General features: G+C 37.0%; 1 protein-coding gene across 1 annotated transcript; it reads right to left on the bottom strand.

Annotated features, from left to right (window-relative positions):
• Nucleotides 1–7719: 7719 nt before the first annotated feature.
• Nucleotides 7720–10535, bottom strand: LOC103964885 (ATP synthase subunit delta', mitochondrial-like). Its single transcript, XM_048591869.1, has 2 exons — nucleotides 10208–10535; nucleotides 7720–8261 (listed from the first exon to the last, which is right to left on the bottom strand). The coding sequence occupies exons 1-2, from the start codon at nucleotides 10463–10465 to the stop codon at nucleotides 7917–7919; spliced, it is 603 nt and encodes a 200-aa protein (XP_048447826.1). The 5' UTR covers nucleotides 10466–10535; the 3' UTR covers nucleotides 7720–7916.
• Nucleotides 10536–12433: the final 1898 nt, after the last annotated feature.

Here is a 12433-nt window from a genome sequence, read left to right on the forward strand (position 1 = left end):
GATTCTTATCCAAGACATGTATCATTTGGTAATGCCATGTGCATCACTAGAAACAAATAATAGCTAAACTGATACCGAAAAATTTTATAAGGGATCGAAGAAGGCTACTATGAGCCAAAAGATCTTCTAGGAGATTCTATTTGGAAATATTACATGTGCAAGGTTCAATTTTGAAAAATTTCAAAGATTTTTCTGACTTTGTTCGTGTCAACAAACAATTATCTAAAAAGCCAAGGCAATCAAACATTGAGAATTAGTTGCTAATCCATCGGTAATCCTTACTAATCCGATCGTCAATCAAATTATTTCCTTTTTGCTCTGACTTTTCTGCTCGATTCGATCAAATTGTTAATGGATTAATTTTTTTTTTTTTAATTTTACATATATTAAATTCAATGGGTAAATGAATACCCGTTATAACCGCAGATAATACCTACTACCGATGGATACCCGTTATAAATATCCATAACAATGGATACCCGTGGGTAATATCCATAACCGATGGATACTCGTTATAAATATCCATAACGATGGATACCCATTATAAATATCCATAACCGATGGATATTCGTTACAACCGTAGGTAATACCCATAACCGCACATTTAAATTTCATAGATAAATGATTATACACATAACCGTTTGTTTGTCTAAACGGTTACCCATAATAGTAACCGTGAACTTTAAATGGACGGGTAATCGCAGCTACCCAAACCCGTGAGTATTTTGCCCATCCCTAATTGCAAGGAATACGACGACCGAGTACGTGTTGCTATTGCTACTTTCCTAGAGCAGCGCAAAGAATCTGATGGTGTACCTAAAGGAAGGGACGAGGACTTTGTTGGACATGAGGAAACTAAACAAAAGAATGTCAATGGTAACTGAAGCTGGCTGGCCTTGCTGGACATAAGGAGTGGCAAAAGCAACAGGCGAAACAACATGGAACCACCATCATTTTGGTGGTTTTACCCCATCATGTCCTTATAGCAGCAGATTCAAGACTGACTTCTTATACATATGAAATCTAACACTGACCACAACACTTAAAAATTTGCGAGTTACGTTCCTCACCACCAGCATCTATTTGCTTTTGTGGGGATGTCTATGAAGGGACACAACTACTGGCGATGAATGGGATGTACTTAATAGATAACGCAAGGCATATCTGTACGACTTATGCATCAAGGATATTGTGCCTTTGTTAGCTTGAAGCTGCCAAAATCTGAGGTATGGATGGGCATCGGTTATGACAGGCAGGTAACCGAGGTTATTTACCCACAATTGTTTATGTTCATACTCGCATAACCGTTTACCCATTGGGTAATTACATAAACGGTTATACCCATACCGATAACCGTTTATAAACGGCTAACCATACCCATTGTCGTGTACCCATTTAACTATAACCGTTTTTCCGTTTATCCATTTTGAACCTGTTTATCCTTTTTTTACCCATTTACCCCTTTTTTATCGTCTACATGTTTTTTTTTTTTTTTTAACAACTTGAAAATTACAAATGAAAAATTTGTCATAGTTTTTTTTAAATTAATCGGATTATGCAGGTGTTTTGTGATTATAGTTTATATTAAGCAAAACCTTGGTACTTGATTCTCTTGCTATTGTCGATGAATTTGTTTTTTATTTGGATTCGATGTATCAGGATATAGCTTTTATAATTTTAATTCATTATAACAGGACATTTTTCGAGCAACTTTAGACGTTGTCAAAGATCTAGTGGCTAGAATGTTGAGCTTCTACATATCCCTTTCGGGTTCAAAACCCCGCCCTTCCATAAATTATTCTAATAGTTTCAAACTATCCTCTATAATAGTTAATGTTTAGTTAAAAACAAAAGAAGAAGTTATCGAAGTAAAAGATTGTCAATAAGGGTTTTCTAGTGTGTTGTAGATTCTTATCCAAGACATGTGTCATTTGGTAATGCCACGTAAATCACTAGAAACAAATAATAGCTAAACTGGTACCCAAAAGTTTTGTAAGGGTCCGAAGAAGGCTACCATAAGCCAAATTATATTCTAAGGAGATTCTACTTGGAAATATTACATGTCCAAGGTTCAATTTTGAAAAATTTCAGAGGTTTTTCTGACTTTGTTCGTGTCAACAAACAATTAGTTAAAAAGCCAAGGCAATCAAACATTGATAATTTAGTTGCTAATCCATCGGTAATCCTTACTAATCCGATCGTCAATCAAATTATTTCCTTTTTGTTCCGACTTTTCTGCTAGATTCGATCGAATTGTCAATGGATTAATTTTTTTTTTTAATTTTTTCATATATTAAATTAAATGGGTAAATGGTTACCCGTTATAACCGCGGGTAATATCCACAACCGATGGATACCCTCTATAAATATCCATAACCGATGGATACTCGTTATAACCGCAGGTAATACTCATAACCGATGGATACCCGTTATAACCACGGGAAATACCCATAACCGCCCATTTAAATTTCACAGATAAATGATTATACCCATAACCGTTTGCTCGTCTAAACGATTACCCATAACTGTAACCATGAACTTTAAATGGACGGGTAACCGCGGGTACCCAAACCCATGGGTATTTTGCCCACCTTTAATTGCAAGGAATACGAGGACTGAGTGCATGTTGCTATCGCTACTTTCCTAGAGCAGTGCAAAGAAACTAATGGTGTACCCAAAGGAAGGGCAGAGGACTTTGCTGGACACGAGGAAACTAAACAAAAGGATGCCAATGGTAACTAAAGCCGGTTGGCATTGCTGGACATAAGGAGTGGCAAAAGCAACAGGCGAAACAACATGGAACCACCATCATTTTGGTAGTTACCCCATCACGTCCTTATAGTTGCAAATTCAAGACTGACTTCTTATACATATGAAATCCGACGCCGACCACAACACTTAAAAATTTGCAAGTTAAGTTCCTCACCACCAGCATCTAGTTGCTTTTGTGGGGATGTCATTGAATGGACACAACTACTGGGTCATTTGGAAGCGATGAATGGGATGTACTTAATAGATAGCACAAGGCATATTTGTACGACCCGTGCGTCAAGGATATGGTGCCTTTGATAGCTTGAAGTTGCCAAAGTCTGAGTTATGGATGGGCAATGATTATGGCAGGCGAGTAACCGCGGTTATTTACCTGCAAACCGTTTACCCGTTGGGTAATTGCATAAATGATTATACCCATACCCATAACCATTTATAAACACTTAACCATACCCATTGCCGTCCATTTAACCATAAACATTTTTCCATTTATCCGTTTTTGAACACGTTTATCCTTTTTTTACCCATTTACCCCTTTTTAACCGTCTACATGTTTTTTTTTTTTTAACAACTTGAAAATTACAAAAGAAAAATTTGTCATAATTTTTTTAAATTAATCGGATTATGCAGGTGTTTTGTGATTGTAGTTTATACTAAGCAAAAACTTGGCACTTGATTCTCTTGCTGTTGTCAATGAATTTGTTTTCGACTTGAATTCGATGTAACAAGATATGGCTTTTGCAATTTTAATTCAATATAACAGGACATTGTTCGAGGAACTTTAGATGTTGTCAAAGGTCGTCCAATATCCTAGTGGCTAAAATGCTGGGCTTCTACATATGCCCTTTGGGTTCAAAACCATGCCCTTCCATAAATTATTGTAATAGTTTCAAACTATCCTCTATATTAGTTAATCTTTAGTTAAAAACAAAAGAAGTTGTCGAAGTAAAAGATCATCAATAAGGGTTTTCTTTTGCGTTGTAGATTCTCATCCACGACATGTGTCATTTGGTAATGCCATGTGCATCATTAGAAACAAATAATAGCTAAACTGATACCAAAAAGTTTTGTATGGACCGAAGAAGGCTACCATGAACCAAAAGATCATCTAAGGAGACTTTATTTGGAAATATTACATGTCCAAGGTTCAATTTTGAAAAATTTCAGAGGTTTTTCTGACTTTGTTATTGTCAACAAACAATTAATTAAAAAGCCAAGGCAATCAAACATTGAGAATTTAGTTGCTAATCCATCGGTAATCCTTACTAATCCGATTAGCAATCAAATTATTTCCTTTTTGTTCTGACATTTCTGCTCGATTCGATCGAATTGTCAATGGATTTTTTTTTTTTTAAATTTTACATATGTTAAATTAAAAGGGTAAATGGATTCCCGTTATAACCGTGGATAATACCTATAATCGATGGATACCAATTATAACTGTAGGTAATATCCATAACCGATGGATACCCGTTATAACCGCAGGTAATACCCATAACTGCCCATTTAAATTTCACGGATAAGTGATTATACCTATAACCGTTTGTTCATCTAAACGGTTACCCATAATTGTAACCGTATACTTTAAATGGATAGGTAATCGCGGGTACCCAAACCCATGAGTATTTTGCCCACTCCTAATTGCAAGGAATACGAGGACCGAGTGCGTGTTGCTATTGCTACTTTCCTAGAGCAGTGCAAAGAAACTAATGGTGTACCCAAAGGAAGGCCGAGGACTTTGCTGGACACGAGGAAACTGAAAAAAAGGATGCCAATCGTAACTGAAGCCGGCTGGCCTTGCTGGACATAAGGAGTGGCAAAAGCAACAGGTGAAACAATATGGAACCACCATCATTTTGGTGGTTTTACCTCATCATGTCCTTATAGTAGCATATTCAAGACTGACTTCTTATACATATGAAATCCAACGCTGAGCACAACACTTAAAAATTTGCGAGTTAAGTTCCTCACCACCTGCATCTAGCTGCTTTTGTGGGGAATTCTATGAAGGGACACAGTCACTAGGTCATTTGGAAATGATGAATGGGATGTGCATAATAGATAGCGCAAGGCATATCTGTATAACCCGTGTATCAAGGATATGGTGCCCTTGTTAGCTTGAAGCTACCAAAGTCTGAGGCATGGTTGGGCAACGATTATGGCAGGCAGGTAACCGCGGTTATTTACCCATAACGTTTTATGTTCATACCTGCATAACCATTTACCCGTTGGGTAATTGCAAAAACGGTTATATCTATACTCATAACCGTTTATAAACGGTTAACCATACCCATTGCCGTGTACCTATTTAACCCTAACCGTTTACCCATTCAACCATAACCATTTTTCCGTGTATCCGTTTTTGAACCCGTTTATCTTTTTTTTACCATCTACATGTTTTTTTTTTTGTTGTTTTAACAACTACAAAAGAAAAATTTGTCATAATTTTTTTAAATTAATTGGATTATGCACGTGTTTTGTGATTGTAGTTTATACTAAGCAAAAACTTGGTACTTGATTCTCTTGCTGTTGTTGATGAATTTGTTTTTGACTTGAATTCAATGTAGCAGGATATGGCTTTTGCAATTTTAATTCAATATAACAGGACATTATTCGAGGAACTTTAGATGTCGTCAAAGGTCGTCCAATATCCTAGTGGCTAGAATGTTGGGCTTCTACATATGCCTTTCGGGTTCAAACCCCCGCCATTCCATAAATTATTGTAATAGTTTCAAACTATCCTCTATAATAGTTAATATTTAGTTAAAAACAAAAGAACAAGTTGTCGAAGTAAAAATCGTCAATAAGGGTTTTCTAGTGCGTTGTAGATTCTTATCCAAGACATGTGTCATTTGGTAATGCCACGTGCATCACTAGAAACAAATAATAGTTAAACTGATACCGAAAAGTTTTGTAAGGGATTGAAGAAGGCTACCATGAGCCAAAAGACCTTCTAAAGATATTCTATTTAGAAATATTACATGTCCAAGGTTCAATTTTGATAAATTTCAAAGGTTTTTCTGACTTTGTTCGTGTCAACAAACAATTAGTTAAAAAGCCAAGGCAATCAAACATTGAGAATTTAGTTGCTAATCCATCGGTAATCCTTACTAATCCGATTGGCAATCAAATTATTTCCTTTTTGTTCCGACTTTTCTGCTCGATTCGATCTAATTGTCAATGGATTATTTTTTTTTTTTAATTTTACGTATATTAATTAAATGGGTAAATGGATTCCTTGTTATAATCGTAGATACTACCCATAACCAATGGATACCCGTTATAACCGCGGGTAATACCCATAACTGATGAATACCTGCTATAACCGTGGTTAGTGCTCATAACCGCCCATTTAATTTTCACGGATAAATGATTATACCCATAACCGCTTGTTCATCTAAATGGTTACCCATAACCGTAATCGTGAACTTTAAATGGATGGGTAATCACAAGTACCCAAACCCATGGGCATTTTGCCCACCCTAATTGCAAGGAATATGAGGAACGAGTGTGTGTTGCTATTGCTACTTTCCTAGAACAATGCAAAGAAACTAATGGTGTACCCAAAGGAAGGCCCGAGGACTTTGCTGGACACGAGGAAACTGAACAAAATGATGCCAATGGTAACTGAAGCCGGCTGGCCTTGCTGGACATAAGGAGTGGCAGAAGCAATAGGCAAAACAACATGGAACCACCATCATTTTGGTGGTTTTACCCCATCACGTCCTTATAGCAGCAGATTCAAGACTAACTTCTTATACATATGAAATCCAACGCCGACCACAACACTTAAAAATTTGCGAGTTAAGTTCCTCACAACACGCATCTTGGTGCTTTTGTGGGGATTTCTATGAAGGGACACAACTACTGGGTCACTTGGAAGCGATGAATGGGATGTACTTAATAGATAGCGCAAGGCATATCTGTACGACCCGTGCATCAAGGATATGTTGCCTTTGTTAGCTTGAAGCTGCCAAAGTCTGAGGTATGGATGGGCAACAGTTATGGTAGACGGGTAACCGCGGTTATTTACCCATAACTGTTTATGTTCATACCCGCATAACCGTTTACTTGTTGGGTAATTGCATAAATGGTTATACCCATACCCATAACAGTTTAAAAACGATTAAGCATACCCATTGCCGTGTACCCATTTAACCATAACCATTTTTCCGTTTACCCATTTTTGAACCCGTTTATCTTTTTTTTACCCATTTACCCCTTTTTTACCGTCTACATGTTTTTTTTTTTTTTTTTTAACAACTTGAAAATGACAAAAGAAAATTTTGTCATAATTTTTTTAGATTAATTAGATTATGCAGGTGTTTTGTGATTATAGTTTATACTAAGCAAAAACTTGGTACTTGATTCTCTTGCTGTTGTTGATGAATTTGTTTTTGACTTGAATTCGATGTAACAGGATATGGCTTTTGCAATTTTAATTCAATATAACAGGACATTGTTCGAGGAACTTTAGATGCTAATCCATCGGTAGTCCTTACTAATCCGATTGGCAATCAAATTATTTCCTTTTTGTTCTGACTTTTATGCTCGATTCGATCGGATTGTCAATGGATTAATGGTTTTTTTTTTTTTTAACATATATTAAATTAAATGGATAAATGGATACCTGTTATAATCGCGGGTAATACCCATAACTGTTGAATACTCGTTATAACCGCGGGTAATAACCATAACCGTCCATTTAAATAGACAGGTAACCGCAGTCATCCAAACCATGAGTATTTTGGCCATCCCCACTTATGATACGGAGCTGGCGTTTCTATCTATCTCCAAGGATTGTGAAAGATGCTCTACTAAAAAAATTCTTGATATTGCTGCGTCTCATACTCCCCGAAAAGTGGATGGATCCCTTGGATTTTATAACAACTATATTCTACATGCTGAATTGTATAACAGAAAGTATTGGCTTCCCTTTGTTTTCTTGGATGAAACAAGAACATCAAATTCCGGTATTATTTGTTCACCAATTCCACATTCAACACACAAGTCCAAGAGAAACAAAATGACATTTCGGAGAAAATATTGGCTCCAAGAGACCAATCAGTGTCGAATTGCATCACCTTAAAGATACGACAGAGGGTACAAAAACCGAATCGATCAACATCACACAAGTACCAGTAAAACTAGCCGGTAAGCGCAGAGTTGAGGGCACTATGCACATCGACTCCAATCTGGGCTTCAGCTTTCTCCAAGTCAGTCGACGCTGAGTTCAGCTTCTGGTTGAACTCTGCAAGCCCCTTCTGGACAAGACTTGCATCGACACGGTCAAGTGGGACTGCCTCTACAGCAATTATGTCTGCAATAGAGTTGGCGTGGATGAATGCAAAACCACTGCTGACAAAATACTTTGTGACATCAGTTCCTTCATGTACCGACATGACCCCAGGTTTCAACTCTGCAATTGTTGCTACATGTCCAGGAAGAACACCCATATGCCCAGTGCTCGCTGGTATTATTACCATGTCAACCTGTTAAGATATGAATTGTAGAAACTAATGAATATAGTACAAAATCCATGGATATCGAACCAAATACAAACAATTTTAATGCAAAACAAAACTCTTGGCATCGCTTCTTTGGATTACTGGTTCACACAATCAACAGATAATGTTGCTGCTAAAAAGTTTGTTCTCAACAGTCATAGAGTTTGGCAACAGACATGGTGACCTCACTTACAAAAGAAAAAATTGAATTTAACATTGTCGAATTCTGTTAACTCTATCAATTTCCACTTTGGCAAGAGACTTTGAGTCATAACATTTTTTTATTTTCTCTGCAGAAGATGGAACTCAACTTCAAGAAACTAATCTCAGATAACATTAAAAATAGTCTTGCAATTATGCAACTAATCATTGTGTTTAGTTCCATTTATTTACTCTATCAGAAGCAAGTTATGCTGAAAGTTTCAGTTCAGTTTCAGTTCCGTCTATCAATGTGAGAAATGGCAGTGAAAAGGATAGTAAAGAAGGTGTTCAATGATTATCCAAGTCCAACGCTATAAATGCAAGACCCCTATGAAACTGAGGAGGGAGAGCATGTTGTTCTCAAAATGCATCACCAAAAACTTTTTCTTAATTTGTGAAGAAAGAGAGAGATTCATTTGGTTTTACTGGGACAAAGCCATCTTTAGTTCCAAATGGGATAAATAAAACAAAAAAATTGGACATGTATAATATGCCATGATGTACTTACCTTTGCCATATGAAAAGATTCACATAGCAGTAAAAAGGAAATTATGACACCATTCATGTAATATGGAACGTAACTTTCAGTTTTCAAATAGAAGTAACCTAGATTATGCACAGGAGCAAATGCATTACACAAAACACACAGGTAGAAAACTAACAATTTAAAATCAACAGGACCTTGACATTTTTTTGGGTATGCAACCATGTACTCAAGTCCACAAATTTTTTAAAAGGGAACTTCAAATGCATTAACAAAACAGAGTTTCCAGCACTTTAGATCAAATGCATTAACAAAACACATTTTCCAGAACTTTAGCTTTCATTACAAGCAGTATTGGTTTCTCCTCGGATTGAAAAGTCCGCAAATTGTTTAGAAGGGACCTTAAAATGTCCACATCTGTTCACACGTGAATTTGAATTATTTTACACAGTACAGCTTATGACTTGTAAGAAAGAAAAATGTACTACACTTAAAGCATCCTTATATAAACTAAATTGAGATGAAGTTCATCTTACAACAATAACGAATGAAAACATGGAGCATATTGCAAAAGTAAGTGTGATATACAATAAGGAAGTGGGATATGAGCACTAGAAATGTTTGAAAAAATATGGAAACCAAGCAATAAGTGCAGGTCTAAATCTTTCATTGGTCAAGAAAGTTGAACACTACGGATTCAAAGTTCCATTTTCTTTTCTTCCAACACCGTCAACAGAAAAGTAACCAAAAGAGATCAAAGTGAAAACATGGATAACGAGGATTGGAAAATGCTATAATGCATCCACTCAAAATCCGAAACAGATAGATGCTTAAAATCAATCTAGCGAAGACATTTTATGTAACAAGCATAATCAGCACGATTTAGGTGTAAGTTTGACATCAAAACAAAATACTAAAAGACTTTCGCAAAGAAACTCAACACACAGAAGTCTCATACAAGAAACAGCACAAAAATATTAATATGGCGGCATCTTTTGTAAGTACTATGAAGAATCGACATTAATATTGAATTAGCTCCAAACCCACCTAGACCTACTAAAAACAACAGAATACCCAAATTTGTTCACATCAAACAAGAGATAACAAATTCAATCTCAAAACCACAATTAACACCGAACCCAGTAAAACCAACATTAATTATACCAAACCCATATCACAGAAATGTCAAATTAAACACCAGATCAAATATTTGAGAAAACCCACAACAAATCTCTCCGAAACTGACCTCTTTAGCCGAAAGCTCGGACGCATAAGGGAGCACAAAGTTGACAGTGAGCTTAGTGGGGATCGACGACGGGGTAGCAGGCCGAGGCTTCATGAAGGTCAATGGGGTCTTGGGGGGTTCTATGTGCGGGACCACTTTCTTCCAGGCGTCAGTGAAAGTCGAATCCGCTGGGGCAGTCTCAGCGACGTCGGTGGAGAAGGGCCGGGCCCTGAGGGGAATCGTGGATCTGGTCAAGAGGGTGGTGGCTCGGCGGAACATGGTGGCGGAGTGAGGGGTCGCTCGGGTTTCGCAGGGTCGGAGACAAGAGTATGGGACGTTGGGGGGAGGGTTTTGGTTTGTGTTTCGGAAATGGCTCTGCCGTTTCGGCTTGTGGAATGGAGGAGAAATGGGTACGAATTTTGTTGAGGACTGTTGTGGGCTTTGTCAATGGACTTTGATATTTGTAGTTGGGCCCATTGGACTCATAAGTTAAGATTAGATTATCCTAAATCATTTGTTATTTATTACCTACCTATAGCCCGTAGGGTGTACCCTGTAGAACATAGGTCGAACTCAGGGTTTCCATGCAGACAATTACTTTACTTCTATGCATAATTACAAATTTACGCTATTAGGCTTGCTATTTGTATGGATTAATGTGACAACATTTAATTGACTGGGTAGTTTTAATTAGATTCAAGCCTTTTGTTTGTCTAATTTCATTCAGTGGCGGATCTATGAATTTTTGTTTCGGCAAACGAGGTATAAAAGTTGGTGTGGTTTGTTGGTGGGTAGGTTTTCATGTTGGTGGCACCAAAGGGATTGAGGAAGAAAGTTGGGACGAAGAAATTTGAATCAAATTAGTTTGAAATGGAGGAAGAGAGCCAAAAATGGCTGTTGATTTTGGGTAGAGAAGAGATTTTACCTCTCCCTTCCTTGCGCTTGTGTACACCATTGTTGCCAATCACATCTTTTCGCTACCTTGGCTTTCCTAGTCGTTGGGTGGGCAAAATCCGGTCAAGTGAGGAGCTTTATTTTAAGGAAATGCCCCAAAATGGGACAATTTCTTAATCTTGGGACATAAATAGGATATTTCAAATATGCGCATGGCATGCGCACTCCATGCACAACAATAGGACAAAAATAGAATTTTTCCTACACCTTCAAATGACCAAATTGTCTTCTCATATAAATGGGTTATCCAAAAATTCCAGTCTTCATTTCCCATTTTGTAGAGAGAGAAACAAAGAGGGGAGAGAGAAAATCTTTCTCGCTCAAATCCAATTCGAAGAATCCCAACCCACCCATCTTCTTCATCCAAGAGCTCTCTCTCTAACCCACCCATCTTCTTCATCCAAGCTCTCTCTCTCTCTCTCTCTATTTTGAATATGCACAAGAGCTCTTTCTAACCCATCTTCTTCGACTTTTACCTTTTCATTTGTAGGTTTTGTGAACTGAGTTTGCTTAATTTTGCTTTTTGATTGATGGATTTTTGGAGTTGAAGTAATTGGTTTGGTGTTTCTTGAAGGAGACCCAAATCCTTCAATTTTGATTTTTTTTATATTTTATCATTTCTCTTATTTATATGTGGGTTTTCATTTCTTATGTCTTCTCCCTCCCTTTACTCCCTCTCCCGATCCAAATTTACAAGCAGTAAAATAGGGTTGGCTTTTGCTGCAATTAAATGAAAAAACATATTAAAGGTTAGTTGCCTTTTCGAGAATAGATAAATTTGAGGGAAAAGAGAGAAATCGAAGTGGAAAGAAGGAAGGAGAAGGATATGGATGAAATTGTTTTGCATACTCATTTGCTCTCTTCATATTAAGCTCACTCATACATTGTATGTACATGCACATGACATGCACATTTTATGCTCACAAATCTGAGCTCAACCCAAAAACCCATAGCTCACAGCTCTCTTTTCGAAACCAGAAAAATGACGCAATCAGATAAATGACCCTAAACTTTATATGAAGAATCAAAGATTCATTAATTTGAATTTGGTATCAAATTTGATTGGGTTAAAATATTTCAAGAATTTCAAAATTGCAGTTTGAATGGGCAGGAAAGAACCCAACTGAATCAAAGAAAATTGTTTCATGAACTTGTTCGTTTTTTTTGTATTTGCAGGGCTTGCCTCTAAATTAAAGGAAAAAGTAGTAAACTGCGTCAATGCGAAGAGTATCAAAGATGTAAACACGCACCATATACATTATATGCACACCACATGCACATTATATGTACAGT

This window comes from the organism of the source record quoted next, unplaced genomic scaffold (genome assembly GCF_019419815.1).
Source record: "Pyrus x bretschneideri cultivar Hongxiangsu unplaced genomic scaffold, Pyrus_bretschneideri_v1 Contig35, whole genome shotgun sequence".
Classification (NCBI taxonomy): Eukaryota; Viridiplantae; Streptophyta; class Magnoliopsida; order Rosales; family Rosaceae; genus Pyrus; species Pyrus x bretschneideri.